This window comes from Typopeltis vanoorti, chromosome 1 (assembly GCF_054136105.1).
Source record: "Typopeltis vanoorti isolate ZY-2024b chromosome 1, IOZ_Tvanoo_1.0, whole genome shotgun sequence".
Classification (NCBI taxonomy): domain Eukaryota; kingdom Metazoa; phylum Arthropoda; class Arachnida; order Uropygi; family Thelyphonidae; genus Typopeltis; species Typopeltis vanoorti.
This window is the reverse complement of record NC_143549.1, coordinates 107,104,212-107,122,500: the sequence shown is the minus strand read 5'-3', so window position 1 is coordinate 107,122,500 and position 18,289 is coordinate 107,104,212. Positions and strand designations below refer to the sequence as shown.

At 36.4% G+C, this 18,289-nt stretch overlaps 1 protein-coding gene across 1 annotated transcript in view; it reads left to right on the top strand.

Annotated features, from left to right (window-relative positions):
* The window catches only part of LOC150110295 (CKLF-like MARVEL transmembrane domain-containing protein 4), a 52,570-nt gene that overhangs the window by 26,068 nt on the left and 8,213 nt on the right, over window positions 1-18,289 (top strand). Inside the window, exon 4 of the mRNA XM_090392584.1 lies at window positions 6,245-6,355. Coding sequence (XP_090248710.1) covers window positions 6,245-6,355 — 111 coding nt within the window. The remainder of the gene's footprint in view (window positions 1-6,244; window positions 6,356-18,289) is intronic.

The window sequence follows — 18,289 nt, the reverse complement described above, 5'->3', positions numbered from 1 at the left end:
TATTAAAATAACCAGGCCACGGAAAAAAAGTTTGGGAAACCTTGATATAACATATACAATTAAAATTTTATAGAATTAAATAATAAATTTAGTTTAATCATTTATCAAAGTGTAAGCAAACAAAGTTTGTGCCTGAAGTATCATAGGACTGAGGCAACTCGTGGTAAAGGTGGACCAAGCTCTCATCACTCCTTGTCTCAGTATCTCCATTATGCAAAGCACATCTCCTTGCGGACATGTATAATGCTATGCATTAAGGGAAGGGCCGCTACCCAGACTGGTTTCGACCTTTATTGAGGTTTCGTCAGTGGGAGCCAGACCCAGAGGTGGTGAAACTTAGGTGGAAACAACCGAGAAGCCATATTTACCTATACGAGTTGCCAAAAGGTGTCTCACCTTATTATTAAATTACTCTGGATTTAGAGAAAGATGTTGGAAGTTTTTTTTTCCCCCACTTAGTTAGACTGTAATAAATTTAGCTTAATCCTTTATTCAAGTGTAAGCAAACAAAATTTGCTTCTGAAGTATCTTCAGGACTTCAGGATTGTTTGCTGACACTTATAGAATTAAACTTTTATATACGATCAGTTTAATTTGTAGGATGATAAAATTGTACAGCATAAAGGAAAAGAAGACTGTATATTCACTGCTCTAAATTTCTGATTTAATAATTGTTCTTTGAAGTAATTTATATATATATATATTAAGATGAAGGTCTTTTGCCGACATATTCTTTTGGATAGTATTTTCATTATCTACATAATAATAATAATAATAATAATAATAATAATAATTCGGGATAGTTACAGGCCATTAAGGCACATGACCTAACACGACCTGATTTGCTTATACTGACTTTCCTAACCATAATTTTAGGATACTATTATGGTTAATCTTATGCTTAAATATATTTTTTTGTTTGTAAATTATGTTTGTTCTTCTGGAAGGTCTACCTAGTTCAGAAATGAAAAACCCAAGTTTCCGGGATGGGGAATCCTTCACGTCCGTATAAGACTCACCTTCAAGTGAAAAACCTAAGTAAAGGTTCCACGCGTCCTAGAATGTATTCAAACCGAGATCTTTCCACTGAAGAACTTTGTCAAAATCGATTCACCAGTGGAGGCTCATTATCGCACCTATTTTCCTACAGTATTTACTGCATTTAATAGCTCGTATTTGTTGATCAAATATACCACAATACTATTTAATATTTAAATGTACAGCATAAATAATATTTATAATATGCTGTATATTTAAATGTACAGTATAGTGGCACATCCATGAAGTTTCAGTAGTCATCGCGAGAGGGCACTCTACTCTAAACTATACAATTTGGACAAGAAACAGTGCGACCAAGAATTAATATCTTGTGCTCTTTCAGGAAACAATGGGTAAGTCACATTTCTTTTTCTTTTTCGTTTTTTTTTTTTTTTAGTCTCTGAAAAAAAGGGGAGGAACCTGCAATTAGAAAAGGATTTTCTAACACATTTCTGTTGCAACAAAACTGAGCTTCTCCTCATTAATATCATGAACCATTCTTCATAAAAAGCTACTTAATCGGTGCATTGAAAGTATGTAGCGATTCCGTCAGATTTCTTTCTTCCTTTTTTTTTGTGTGTGGGGGGTGTATTTGGGGGGTATGTTAAAGATTTGTTTATATCTCTCTAATCTTAATGTGCAACAAATGTTACACAATGCATGGGAACAACACTTGACCTTTTATGAAATTGCTTAGTGAGGTGCTAACATTGAACCCTTGAAAATCTGAGGAACAGTGTAAATTCCACTTCGGCAAATCTCATTTGTAATAGTCCTATATATTTGCTTAGAAAGAAAATGCATAGTCTTCGATAAACTTATGTTTTGTAAATAAATGACTGGAAATATTAAAGAAACCACATCCATATCGCTTTTACTCTATTTTAATAGAAATTACGACGAGCTAGAAACATCCATCATGATACTTGTACACTTAAATAACTTTAAATAGAAAATAAATATGTATAAGTAGTTGTTGACGAATGAGAATAAAATTCATCACATCTTTTTCAATGTTTTCTCTTAAACCTCCTTAACCCTCTTCATATGAAGAGGGTTAAGGAGACCAGCTCATTTAAGAGGAATGACACTTATAGAAAAAATAATATTATAACGTGACATATTGGTTAATGAAATTAAGGTAAAGCTCGCAGACATCTGTAAGACAAGGAATGTAGTGATCGGTTTAAGTTTGGTAGTTTTTTTTACTAGATAAAGAGCAACAGATATACAGTATATTAGGTATTAGAAAGTTTTAAGAGTGCATAGCGCATCAGCGCTCATCTTGATTGGTCCACTGCAATGAATTGTAGGAGAACTTTTGGAATATTTTAAAATATCAATTAATATAATTTTAAATATGGAAAGCATAAAGATCAAATTAACAATAGCTGTGCCTCGCGTGTTCAGTTTATGGTTAGAAGCACAAAGGGTTTACACGTCGTGGTGGAATTAGATTATCATTGGCAAATACTAGAGTGAGACACGGATAATTTGAATTTTGACACGATTTTTAAATAAGCCAAATAATACGCACAGAAATAGGAAAAAGTAATCACTTGGGGAATTATTTTTCCGGACTGATCCAAAGAAAGGCTGAAATAACTCGTTTTACTTATTTATGTGCACAAGTTCCAGTCTGTTTTGATTATAATCATAAATCTGTGAAAGTTATGGCAGAGAATGGGACATTCAGTACACCGTCAACACTGTTTCCATTGTAAATATGGGCAAAAAAAGTTATAAATTATTTATAGAAAATTATAAATATATATTAAAAGTTTGTCTATATTGGTGTATTAAGCAGTTCACATTTCTCGCGCGCAAAACAGATGAAACTCAGAAAACAAAAACAGCAACTCGTGACAAATGTTCAACTGGATTGCTTCACACAATAACCAATCACAGCCACTGACAACTTCAGGGTGTTATTTTCTCAGTGCACACCCTGCCTCACCTTCTGGGCCGTTTAAAACTATTGGAACGCTAAGAATTTGCCACGGTGAGCCATCTGACGCCTGTTTAAAGGGCTCGAAGCCGCACATCCGGGCTATTAACGTGAATGTGACGCAATATTTACGCGTCGAAAAGTGTCCTCTTCATGAAGCATTAGTATATTGTGTTTAATTTTAGGAATCACGCGAAGCCAGAAACAATTGGGGGGGGGATCTTTAACAGGAATAAATGCAAAAATATAATATCGGTGATATTGCTATTTTGTGGGCGTGCACCACTAAATATTCGCTCCTGATATATATGTTCGCTCCTGATATATATGTATGGATTTATGCAGGTGAACCAGATACACAACATGTTTCGGACCCCAATTTTAATTATTTGACTGAAATTATAACTAATCATTATTTAATTAAAATAATTGTTTCAAATTAATTAAAAATTTTAACGAAAGTACAATAACAGTTTAATACACTTTCATCAGTATTAATTTAAGTGCTTATTTAAATTACGTAATTAAAATATCATTTATTTCATTAAATTATAATAAGAATTTAGTAGAAACGTATTTTATTAACAATCAAGCATTTATTATTATTGCTTTAGCATAAATAAGGAAATCGTAAACAATAAGGAAATTTTAAAATTACAATGATAATAATTTATTTATGAAACATGAAATTATTTTATGCTAAATTTCAAGTAAGAAATTCTGTTCTGATAAATATTATTTATTGAGTATAATTTATTAAGTAACAAGTAACATTAAGTTATTCTATACATTAAAACTGTATTTTTCATTGTTAAAGATCGTTTGTTATCCAGTTACATTATGTGTTATCGCTAAAAATAGACGAGTTGCTTTCAGTTTGGAGATAAAGCGAAAGCAAAAGATTATAAAAAATAAATCCTAAAAACTAAAACTTTTCACAAAACTGAACTTTTCATTTCACGATAAAGAACAGCATTGGGTCATTCAAGAAAACAAGGACAGGAGAAAGCCTTGTCGAACACCCATTGAAAAAAGATTTGTAATATTTGCCAGATAGTCGAGCTTCTTCTTGCTTTAGCGCAAGTCTGTCTTCGATAAAACAGACCTGGCATTTCACCAGAGAAATAAAAAATTATACAGTGCACGAAATGAAAACCTAAAATGTAAAGCCGTGTCTAGTCCGGTTTGATTTGATTCAATCATTAAGAAGTATCTGCATAAAATAAGAGCACAGGAAACAGATGACAATGCTCGGAAATCGTTCGTTTTATATCAATGTTAACAATTCTTCCAACTGATAATCTATCATGTCAGGAGGATTAAAGTTCTCTTGATCTTTCAATCCTCCGATATTTTTTCTTCACGAACACTATCCCAACTCATTTCATTCTTTCTTTCCCCTAGATCTCTAATCTGGTCCTTCCCTTTTCTACAATGTCTCTCTTTTGTTTTTCCTCTCAATCTTCATTCTATTGTTATTTCCACAACAACAAGATTCGAACCCACGACCTATTGGTTGGAGAACGGAGATACTATCCATGGTATCCACGCTATCCAGAAAATGCGTGTATTCTCTGGCTGATAAAATTCAATTTCAGGAAACAAAAATTCGTTCATCTCCCTATGACACCAATTAACTTATCTTCGATCGAAAGCCTCCATAGTTCAGTTGCGCTGTTCTTGCAACTGAGATGCTTTGAAGACGCACATACACACACACACAAGCACGTACGTACAAATTTATTCAGGAATTTTATCAAGGCTTATATCTATTTTTATTTCAGAAAAAAAATCATTTCACTTTTCAATGATCAATAGACTTCTGAGAAAGGAAGTATATTTATTTTTTAAATTTCGTTCCTGAAATAACCTTTCGCCAGTGAAAACCTCAACTTACTGCGTTTGACGTAATATCAAAATTTTCCTTGGCAAAGAAATGAACGCTTACGTCTTTATTGATAATAAATACTGACCAGTCTGATAGACACTTTAAATATGCTGCCTAATATCATTCATATTAACATATCATTTTAATAATCCATTTAATTCATTTCCCAACACATCAAGCATTTATGACATAAATGAAATGTCAAGGGCCATAGGAATTTTCTACGTTTTATTTTATTTATTAATTTTTAAGTTAATTTCCATTTACTAGTCTCCAGATGGTAAGGTATGGCATGATTTTTTTTCCTACAAACTGGTTTAAGAACATATAACTGACATTGGTAACGATAACGCCTATAATCATTCCTATATTATAATAGATTATATAATACTTTAAACAAGTATAAAATAATAAATTGTATAAGTTGTAGAGTTGAAAATGAATGAAAAGTACACTGAAAAATAACAGTGGCTGATGGAAAACTAATGCAAATTCTACAATCAATAATTTAAAAAGTTGTTTTATAATAAAATTTGAAAATTTTTTAATTATCGTTTTTTTTAACAATTACTGTACTTTAATTTTATATAATTAAGTAGTTGCTTGTTTTATAATTATTTAAACGTTTCTTCTTATTTTTTTTCTAAAGAAGAACGAGATTACACTTTGCTTAATAGTAAATTAAAGGATTAGAAAGTGTTCATTGTTTTCTTGGTTATTCGAACTTCGTTGTCTGTAGGATAACAAATTATTTCTTAAAATCACTGACTCGTCCTTCGTAATTTTTTAATTAAAAAAAAAAAAAAAACCAGGAGCAGCTACAGTCCCAAACGAACTGCCAGCAGTCATATTTCTATATGAATGAGTGTAAGTTAACATTTCTGTATCATTTTCATAAAAACCGAATAAATTTCTTGATATTTCTTTTTAATAACTGTGAACACAATCGTTTCAGAAACTACTAAAAGAGAAACAGACAAGCTGTTCCAAAGCCCAGCTGTTCTGCTACTCCTCTTTATCTAGTGGTTAAAAAAAAAGGGAGGGGGGGGGGGTGCTACCAATTCATAGAATGATTTATTCTAGTGAAGAGAAGAAATAACAGTTTCCATGAACTGGAAGTGATATGTGGGTAGTATGGATAGATGATTCTCGTGGTTTTAGAAATTTCCTGGAAAGCAAAGAGATTATAGAACAGCTGAATCTACACGAAGGCATGAAAATAGAAACAAATCTACTGTGTGTGTGTGTGTGAGAGAGAGAGAGAGAGAGAGAGGAGAATGAATTAGTAAGTGAATTGAGAATAAATAAACGAATTATTTGCGTAAGATAAACACAATTCTTTAATTAATGCCATTTTTTTTTCTTTGCAGTTGCTGGGGATTGACAGCTTTATCACACTCTTCTACCTCATTGCCTCCATACTCAGCTTTACTGCCTACTGCACACACGCTAACTCGAACGCAGCTGCCAAAATTGCAGGGGTGAGTATGTTTGTCACGTCTCTGAAATAACCCGGTCATGGCACCAAATGAACTTAGTGTTTGATAATGTGACACTATTTGACTTAGTGGGTTACCTGTTTTATGTTCTGCTTATTTGATTAATCATTCACTCTATCTGTTAAATTGCGTTTCTATTTCTCTGTTTCCTACTCTAGTGATTAATTATCCTTCCATTTGAGGAATTAACAGTATTTTAGTTTTCTTGACGGGACAAGTATAAAGAGTTAGGAAAACACAAACATTTTAAAGTTCCGAGAAGCAACATTTCTAAGCAAATGTGGGTGTGAATTATTTCTTATTGGATGTATTAAAAGTGTATTGTCCCCCGTCATTTTTAAATTAAAAAAAAAAGGCAATTCAAATTGCTCAAAAGGTCATCATAGGTCTAAACCGAGACCTCAATTACAAAGTATCAGTCATCATTTAATTTTAACCTCTTGATATACGAATTGCCACGGTTTGCATGCTGTTCCTTAAAACCTGAAAGAAAGAAGGAGGAGAGTAGGAGGAAGTCCATATCTGGGTGGAAGCCTCCTCGAGGCTAACCCGCCATTGTGTTGGCCTTCTCTCCCAGGGTTTCATTGGACTTCCCCACTCTAGGGACATTACGTTATCTTCGATTACTTGCTGGTTCTGAGGTTACTAAATGTAAACAATTGGAATCGTCAGACAAATTTGTATTTTGTGATTTCTTAGCTTACATAGTATTGGTGCCGTGCACCAATACTTTATGAACAGAGAGTTCCCCACAATGGACCGTTCTAAGGGCAAAAAATTTCGAGATGGAGCTGTAGAAAGCTCCGATTATTGTAGAATATGGCTTTCTTTCTGGGTTTTGTGCATCCCTTTTCCGGATTCTCCATAAATGGTACTTGAAATCTGTAATTAGGAATATGATAATTTTGCTCGTAGAAAATCATTATATTCCTGGAGGAATATGATGATTTTCTGGAGGAAACTGCAGACATACGACTTCCTCTACTGTCAACATACGAACATGCACTGCCATACTAATACGAAACCAAATACACTTTTTAAAGTGCACAGCTATCCTTCTTATTTCAGAAATCAATTCGATTAGTCCTTATAAGGACTAGCTTAAAGCGGGAAGCAAGAATGCTTTTCATCTTCCCCGTTATCTGTAGAGGGCAGTGTAGGGATAAGGTGTTATTGAGCTATTAAATTAATGCTCTGATCATGGCAAGAGGGTAACAGCAATAGCCGAGCCTCAGTTACAACATCACTGGCTACAGCATTGCCATCCATTACCCTCCAAGGGTATTAATCAACACATCTCACGGTCGATTGTAACTAATCAATAATCAATTCGATTAATTGAATTCATAATTTTTGTAATAAAGTGATTTAAATTTTTATTTGGTGTGGCTTAAAAAACTAAATGTAAGGCAAAATAATCAAATGTAGCTCTAATTGCCAGTAATCTTAAGTTACAAATTTCACTTTATTTATTTTATTTTTTAAAAAACGTTTAACGGTTATTTCAAAATTTTATTTCGCTGTATCAGACATGTGAATCTTTTCAATATAAGCCTCTGGCTAATATAAATTTGACAAAATAAATGTTGCATATATAAATATAAATACATATATAATAAATTATTTCACAAATATACATATATACACTAAATGGTAAATACAGTAAATGTTATATTTCGAATATATCTGCCCCATCAGACCTTTTTACTTCATTATGTAACGATGTTGCAACACATGGAGAGAACTTAAAATCAAAATTATAATGAATCTACGCAACATCCTCCAACCCCGTTTAAATATCGCTACACAAAGGAACTATCACGGCTCCCAATTCTATGAGATTAGCAGCTTTCTTCAGGAACAACTTTTTTTGTTTTCATGCCCCCCCCCCTCCCCTCAAAAAAATCACACAGTCAAAGTAAAGAAAATGCCCAGATTTTGGCGATCAAGATAACAGTATGAGAATCGAATGTAGTGTGCAGAAAACCCATGGTTTTTGCGTGAGTGTGTGTGTGTGTGTGTGTGTGTGTGTGGCATTCTCTTGCATAAATCACAGGGTATCCAGACGAGTTGAGTCTGTATGTGTTGCAGTGGATCATCCCTCAATATACGAAGATATTAAGCATTCTTTAAACTGAAAACCAAGTTATTTCAAGTTCACAACCTGCTTTTCTCGATGACGTTCTTGGGCTACACGGATTGCAAATGCAACTGGGAAGCGAAGATTGGAGAAAGACGAAACATACGCCCTTCGGTTTGGAAAAGTCCCGAGTTCGATTCTCATCATAACACGGGGAATCTTTATATAATTTTAATGAAGAATGAGTTAACCGGTCTGATAAGGATATAAAAGAGTTTTTCATAACGAAATTCGATCTTTTTTTCTCCCACAAAACGGTGATAGAACACACACGCAGTTAACAGATAAAAATACATAGTGGCCACCGCGATAAGCCTCGGGCTCTTTGAAGATGACATGTAGTGGTAAAAATTATAAATTAATAAATAAACTGAAGCAAAATGTTAAACCATTTGTTGGAGAATGAATGCACACTTTCTGGTTTAAACTGCTGGAATGAATGAAGCATATATTTCTTTATGTTTCAAATAAAGCACGAAATGTAACACTTAAAAAAAAAATACCGTATCTGTTCGACCACAGTAGTTTATCTGTTGCTGTTTTGATAAGCTGATTCCCTGTTTATCTTTTCAAACATGAAACCGACTTCCACCACACCATGGCACTAGTCATCATAGTATTTAAGATACAAAATATGAATTTGGATAATTCATGAGTTTTATGTCTCTCTATATATGGTATATTCTAATACCACCATAAATAATCGACTAATTTTTCCATAGAAATCAGCATGACCTGATTAGAGTACTTGAGGCAACTCGTGGCAAAGGTGGATAAGGCACCAATGCAAGCACAGCTTATCTTCTCATTTAACAGATTGATACAATTTTTGAGCTTTTAGAAATTTTAGAATTTTCGAGAATGATAAAATATATATAGAAGAAATTTAAAATAGACTCTAACAAACAAGAGTCAACACTGGTGTTTTTGCTTTCCAAACTCATCGAATAGTGTCACGATGTTCCATTATTTTTGTAATTTGTGTGTGTGTGTGTGTGTGTGTGTGTGTGTGTGTGTGTGTGTGTGTGTGTGTGTTATTTCTGCAATGTGCAAAATTCTATTTTTTTTTAATCCTATTATGTATATGATCTGAAATATCGTTTTAGTACGTTTTTTATTGTATAAGAAGATCCTATTTATAACTTATTATCGAAGCAGTTAATAATTTATTTTAAATGATTAAAGGTTGTTGCAGTATTATTTATAACTGAAGTTAATAATTCTTTTTTTACTTAAATATAAAGAGCCAACAGGCTTCATTTCGGCGATGCCTGTTGGCTCTTTATATTTAAGTAACTTAATGGGTGCACCTTTTTGACAACTCGTATAGCAGAGTATATAAGTTCTTTTCGCTATACCCTTTGGTATTAATTTGGTCTAGCTACTCACTGATGAAGCCTCAATAAAGGCTGAAACCGGTCTGGGTAGTGACCTCCCACCATAATGTAATAACAGCATACATTTCCTAGGAAATATGTTTTTACATTATGGAAAATACCAAGAATAGCGATCAGAACTTTGCCCACCTTTGCAACGAGTTGCCTGTGTTTGTAGTACGTTCTAGGACTACTTGCATTTAGCTCACACTAGTATTCGCCGATACTTTTATAGTTTTTTATACTATATTCGGCATGAAACTCACTGATTCCAATCTTTGAGTTTCTTATTCGGTTTAAAACAATGTGGGATCTAATATCCCCTTAATTTAATTAATTCTTTTTTTTTGGAAAAGTCTCTTTGCAATTATAATAGTGGAGCACAAAAATGGTTTTTCCAATTCTCTTCACTGCGCACTCTCAGACTGAATTAATTTAAAATAACATGGTTTTATTCCTGTGAATCGTGTTTTTCGGCTTTTTTAGGAAAATTAAAATTAAATTTCAAAATATAGTTTATATTATATGTTTGATAAATAAATTAATCAAATATTTTAGGATTAAAATGTTTTTTAATAGATATTTCTGAAAACACCATAACTATTTCATTATCTCCTCGCAATATATAATTGACAAAACGGAGGAGATTGAAAACCGATATGGATTGATGAGGAGAAAATCCTTTTTAGGACTTCCACGGTAACAAATGGCAATGCTGTAGCCAATGAAGTTTTAACTGAGGCTCGGCTATTGCCGTTACCCAGCCATGACTAGAGCTTTTTAGCTCAATAACACCCCATTCAATAACAACCACACAGATTTTCTTCATTCAGATGACGGAATAAAGAGTCAAGGACTCAGTCCATCGCCTAGTTCTTATAAGAACTATAAGAGATTGAAAACCGGCAGGGAGGAGAAAGTCCTTTTAGGACTTCCAGGGTAACAAATGGCAATGCTGTAGCCAATGAAGTTTTAACTAGAGCTTTTTAGTTCAATAACACCTCATCCACACAGATTTTCTTCATTCAGATGACGGGATAAAGAGTCAAGGACTCAGTCCATCGCCCAGTTCTTTTAAGAACTTAAGAGATTGAATAACCTTGGAGAGTAATGGATGGTAATGCTATAGCCAGCGAAGTTCTAATAGAGGCTCAGCTATTGCTGTTACCCTCCTGCCATGATCAGAGCTTTAATTGCGCAGTACCACCTTATCCCTACACTGTCCTCTACAGATAACGGGGAAGATGAAAAGTATTCTTGCTTCGCCCCTTTAAGCCAGTCCTTATAAGGATTTCCTTTCGATTGAAATAATCAACTGAGAAGTAAGGTACACTAACATCCCAGTCCTTTTTAGGATTTCCAGGGTAGCGAATGGCAATGCTGTAGCCAATGAAGTTTTAATTGAGGCTAGGCTATTGCCGTTACCCAGCCATGATTAAAGCTTTTAGCTCAATAACGCCCCATCCACACATACATACATATATTTTCTTCATTCAGATCAGATGACGGGATAAAGAGTCAAGGACTCAGTCCATCGCCCAGTTCTTTTTAGAAGTTTCCTTTCGAAGAATTCGAATGAATTGATTCTGAAGGATAAGAGATTTTCCTGATGTGATCGGACGTGTTATTTTAGGCTGTACCTGACTGAAATTTATTTAAGGTGTTTCGGAAAACTCACATTGCACTGGAGTTAACACAGTTTGAAACCTACTGTCTCCCCCCCCCCTCGGCATGAAAAATGCACGAGGTCAGATGGCCGTGTAGGCCCCACCCGCTTGGACATATGGTGTTTTAGGGAGGTTGTTTTTTACTCTGTGTCCAAGTGAGTTCTTGACATTCCTTTTCCCATTTTATTAGGGTACTATAAAACTAAAAATTGCTGTTACTTCGCGCGTTTTTCCAACGCTTGGTTTTTGCTGGCAGTCTTTTGCGGCTGCATGATTCTCTCTGCGGGTAGACCACTGATTGGGTGTACGGGACATCGGACTCAAGGACCCACGATCTTGAACAGTGGTTTTGCACCTCGTTTTCTCGGTATGAGTGGAGTTGACGCTGACGCCCTGGTAGAGTCACTGGACAGAAGACTAGCCATAAATATACTGAAAAAGATTCCCAAAAAATTTGAACTTAATTTATACTCTGTCAGGGGATGACGACGACAATTCTCCAGCAGATGAGAGGCAGGACTTGGTGATCTCCGCCCTCTCGAACCTCACGGAGGTCCGCGCGGACAAGAAGCGCAAAACCATGGCCTCTGAACCACCAAAAGAGGATGGAATGGAAGAATACGGTCCCGTTTCGGACTCCTCTGCCTCCACTAGAGAAACGATACCTCCGATTATATTGCGCGAAAAACAAAGATGGATGTCTCTAAGGGCTACCATGTCCAATCTATAGATCTCTTATAACTATGCAAAAAAATGTCACTGATGGCATCAAGATTCAGCCTACCACAGTGATGGACTACCGAAAACTCACAGGAGAAACGAATGCCAGAGGCATTCAGTATCACACCTTCTCACTTGGTTCAGAGAAAAATCTGAAGGTAGTGCTCAGAGGAGCGTCTGAAGACGTATCCACAGAAGAAGTGGCTGAAGATCCACACCATCAGGATCTAACGCTCATCAAGGTCAGCAGAATGAATCAAAAAAGACAAGACTCCGATACCACTAGTATTATTGAGATCAGTCAAGCTTACAAACATATATATGACCTGACGTCCATCTGTGAACTGAAAATCAGCCCAGAACCTTTAAGGAAAATGGCTTACAACAGGTCAGTGCCACAGATGTCAAAAATTTGGCCACGCCAAGAAAATGTGTAAGGCTGAGCTTAAATGACTAAAATGTGGGGACAGACACCCAACCAATATCTGCACAAAGCCGAAAATCACCCTGGATAAATATTCCAACTGCGGTGGCCCCCACACACAGCCAACTACAGGGGATGCATTCAAAACCCAAAAAACAGAAGATCAGAGACAGACAGACACCCTTCTACACCCAGCAGATCCACGTCAGAATCCTCAGCTTCACAGCCTCTCAAAGACCAGCAAAAATTGTCGGAAGCCCATCTGCCACAGTTGGGAAACCAAGAAAAACTGTCTTCTCCCCCCCCCCCCAATACACACACGCCTTTAAAAGAACAACTCAGCAACGACAGACAAGGACATATGCGGATGTAGTCCGTTCTAAACAGATAACTCACGAACAGGATCAGCCAGTACCACACAAACCTGACAGCTATCATCACCTCTTCTCTGGCAAATATGCTACTAGACTTCAACAGATCCAACCCTGCACCATCCTCTACAAAAATATTCCTAAAAGATACACAAAACCATCCTCACAGAGCTCACTCATGAACAGGAATAAACTAAATCCAGACTGCAGATTATCGCGTGGAAGGCGAACGGCCTCAGAAATAATATCTTGGAGCTCCAAGGGTTCACCCAGCAGCCGGATGTAGGTTTGATATTTGAAATGCATATGAGATCATCGGACAACCCCAAAATCAGAGGATATCATCTGTACAGAACTGACAGGCTGACCCACAGAGGCTGCGGTACTGCCATTTTAATCAAGAATTACATTAGTCATCACTCTGTAAATATCCCACATACTACTACTAATCTAGAGGTTACAGGTGTGGAGGTTTTCACGGGCTCGGCTGGAGACCAAAAATCTATACAGCATACAATCCTCCATTAAAATCATTACTATCCTCGGATTTGGACGCTATCTTGGGCATCAGAGAGCCTGTCATCATTGCCGGTGATTTAAACGTCAAGCATCCCGCCTGGAACAGTCGCACTACCAATAAAAACGGCCACATACTTGCTAACTATACAGGATCCAACAACACGGTTGTGGCAGGTCCGACTGAACCTACCCATCATAATACGTATGGCACACGGCTGGTGTTTTGGACATAGTCATACTGCAGAATGTGAGACTCCAGTACAGCTTAATGACACTAAATGATCTTTCATCTGATCACAATTCAATACTGCTACAGTTGGGAAACCAAGAAGAACTGTCTTCTCTCTCCCCTACACACACACACTCATTCATATCATGGGAAAGATTGAACAAAGTACTCCCGAAATATATTGGTCATGTTCCGCTTATAAAATCCAAAAAATAAATTGAAACAGCTGTTAAAGACCTGACCCGACAAATTAATACAGCCTTTACAGCAATCACTACTTCCACAACTGCCCCTTAGGCCCAACCACTTGCCAGAAGATATCATGAACCTGATCAAGGAGAAAAATAAGGCTAGAAAAAGCTTTCACAATACCCGCGCACCATAAGACAAACGAATCCTGAATATTTTGCAGTGAGAAATGCCCTTAAAGCACATAGAAGTCAACTTTGGGAAGAAAGACTGACTTCTATCTCTCCTGACAATTGCTCCATTTGGAATGTAATCAGAAAGATCAAAAACAAATCTCTGTCCTCTTCTCCAAACAGATCTAGGCTTCATCCACACTGATGCAGATAAAACCGAAGCAATGGCAGAAAACTTAGACAAGCAATGTAAACCCTCATATGAACATCTAGACTTCAGTCACATCTACAAGATCCGTCGACATGTCAGATGTTCATTAAAATCTTCTGTAACCTGTTCCAATCAAATTGTATCCACATCGCCGGCAGAAATATATGACATAATCAAGAAGATAAAAAAACAAAAAGGCTCCTGGACCTGACGGCATCACCAACAAGGTGATAAAGCTGCTGCCTCGTCTAGCTATTGTACATATGACCAGCATAATTAATTCCATCCTCCGTTTCGAACATTTCCCTTCCTGCTGGAAGGTGGCGGATATAATTCCAATCCATAAAACTGGAAAAGACCCGCACCTGCCTCAAAATTATAGGCCAATCAGCCTCATCTCAAATTTGGGTAAAATTGCAGAGAAAGTTATTCTTACCAGACTCCAAGCCTCCGTACACAAGTTAAACATTCTTCGTAAAGAGATGACGGAACCCAAATTTCGCAGTTTGGGTTCCGTCAATTCCATAGTACGACACAACAGATACATAGACTAGTCGAATACATCTCCGTGGGATACAATTGACATCAATGCACTGAGGCTGTTTTCCTTGACATAACCAATGCATTTGATAAATTTTGGCATTTCGGACAACTGCATAAACTGATATCAACTGGAATACCATTGGAAATGGTTCACCTAATTAAATCATACCTTTTTTGACAGGCATATGCAAGTCAAGATCAACAGTGCGGTATCAGCACAGAAACGTATCTTGGCTGGAGTCCCACAAGGATCGTTACTAGCATCGATTCTATTTTCCATATACGTGTGATATCCCGCACAATCCATTGTCATCTATCATGGCCATTTAAGCGGATGATACAGCAATATTAGTCAGATCTCTAGAGCCACATCCTGCCATAAAAACTGCAAGAAAACCTACTACTGATTGAAAAATGGTTCGCTAAATGAGACTACAAGTGAATCCCCAGAAGAGCCTAGCCATGCTATTTACCAGAAGACTGATGCTTCCTAAAGGGTTTATCTTCCTGTTTAACGCAAAAATCCCGTGGCAAACAGAAGTCAAATACCTTTGTGTACTACTGGACAGAAGACTAACTTTTAGCTGCCATATCAAGGCTCTCTGTGCAAAGACATCAAAAGCCATTGCTCAACCTATCCTCTAATCAACAGGAACAGTAAACTAAACACCAGAATCAAACTACTCATCTACAAACTGATGGTTCGTCTTATACTCACTTACGCTTCTCCGGTCTGGAGCCATGCAGCTGATACTAATATTCTGAAGTTACAACGTGTGCAAAACAAATGTCTACGAATGATCCCAAACGCTCCATGCTTCGTAAGAAATGTGCAACTCCATCGGGATACAGATGTCCCCTATATTTACACCTTACTGCAAACTATAGCAACAAAGTTCTTTTCAAAAGCATCTGCACACCCCAACAAATTGGTTCAACTAGCTGCAAATTACGAAGCAGTAAATTACTTTAAACATAAAAACCAAAAGCCATCTTAAACTCCAATTCTGATGTTTAATCTTCAAGCCCGCTCAAGGCGAGCAATTGCCTCATAAATTTTTCTACTCACTGTTTCCCTATCAAATAGCAGGGAGTATGAAAAGCATTTTGCTTCACCCTTTATGTCAGAAATGTTAATCGTTAATTTTTCCTTTCGAATTTCCCTGCGTGGTGACCGGGATAAGAATATTGCCACTGTAGGCCATGCATGTCGTAAGAGGCGACTAAAATGAGACGTAGAGTTTCGAGAGTTTTGCTCTCAAGTTTCTTCCTGGATTTTGCTCCTGATGAGGGGCTTAGATTTCGGGGGATTTAGGGGGAGGGTTAGATTTCGTGGGATTTACCCTGAGAGAGCATTTTGAGTCTCTGGGGACGGTGTTTTCCGGCGTCGCCCTTGAAGGGGCCTTGTCGGTGAATGCTTTTCACTGGAATATGAGCAGTTCTGCTCAGTGGTGATGGGGGGGGGGAGCGTCAATGAGTGGGACCAACGCTAAGTTGGACGATCTTTCGGCCACTCGTAGGGAGTGATATGTAAGTAAAGCCCATTTTTAGAATGGGCTTTACTTACATACATACAGCCCCCACTGCAGCCCATGCATGTCGTACGATGCGACTAAAATGGGTACCCAGAGAAGGTAATGGATGACAATGCTGTAGCATTGTCATCCATTGTCATCCAAAGTTCTAACTGAAGCTCCGCTATTGCTGTTACCCTCCTGCCATGATCAGGAGGGTAACAGCAATAGCGGATATAGTATACAGAAATGCACCAACTATGTAATATGGTATTGAAATGTATATATATATATATATATATATATATAGAAGCTGGGACTGAAATAAATATTCTGTGAATATTAACAAATTTGCATCAGGAAAGCCTCTTGCAGAGAGGGACAAAACTATTGACCTTCATTAATTTAGATTATGAATGCTCGATTTTTTAAACCATATTGGGAAATAGTTAATCAGGAAATTCATCATAATAAAAAACTTTTTTTTTTTACTATTATGTTGTTCCAAAATAGGGGATATCTTAAAGCTGGACAAGTTAATGAAATCCGGAAGAATTATTATGCTAAGTACGTGGTTAATAGATCAGTACTGGATGGCATAAAGAAAAGAAACAAACAAAAAAAAAAAGGGGAAAAAAAAGAAAGAAAGAAAGATAAGAAAAGGGTGATGGGTGTTGCATTATGGAGGGCTCAAACAGCTGAATGGGTTGGGGGAATCAAGAAATTTTGCTAGTGATGTGGAGTACAGAGACTGAAAAACGCAGCGTTACTGATTGAATAACACAACTTGAACAAATCAAAAAGTATGCTTGTACATACAGTCTCTCTCTCCCATCTAATGAATTATTGGTGAAGGCAAAGTTTGGTGCAGTTATTTAACCTGTTGGAGCACGATTATTATACTTTTATCCCACCAATCAGCTATTTACATCCACATTCCCAAAGTTAATTTTGGTTTCGATTTATCACATCGTTTTTGGTATACAGAAATGCACCACCTATGTAATATGGTATTGAAAGAAGGTAAAATGCTAGAGGAGTGAGTGAAATCGATATTAGTGACATTATACAAGAAAGGAAATAAGCTAGAATGTAAAAATTATAGAACAATTGCCTTGACACGTCATCTTGGTCAAGTGATGATGATGATATTGACAGAAAGATTGAGGACACAATTGGAAGCATACCTTGAAGACGAGTAAGCAGGATTTAGGAAAGATAGAAATACAATTCAGCAGATTTTGACAATGTGTTTAATAGCAGAGAAAGCTAGGAGAAAAAACAACAACATACATACTTGCTTTGTTGATTTTCAGAAGGCATTTGACAGTATCGACCAGAAAGGAACATTAGCAGTGCTAGAATACTATGGAATTGACAGAAAACTAAGCTATATTGAAAGATGTTTATCAGAATGCAGTTGCAGCAGTTAGAATAGGTGATAATTTGGAGGAAATGGTTTAAAACAAGCAGAGATACTAGACAGGGAGGGGGGACCCAATATCACCAAGCATTTTCATCGTATATTTAGAAAAAGCAATGGATAAAATGAAGGAAGATGCAAATAGAATATCAGTGCATGGGATGAGAATTAACAATCTGAGATTTGCAGATGACATTGTTATTATTGAAGAAGGCGAAAGAGAACTACAAAAAACACTGAAACTGTTAAATGAGGAAGGGAAAAGATTTGGACTTGTTATGAACTTGGAAAAAACAAAGACAATGGTATTTGGTGAGAAGACCATGAAACAAAAGATATAAGTGGGTGGAACTGATATAGAAAATCTAGAACAATTCACATATTTAGGAGGTAAAATGACGTATGATTTGGACTGTA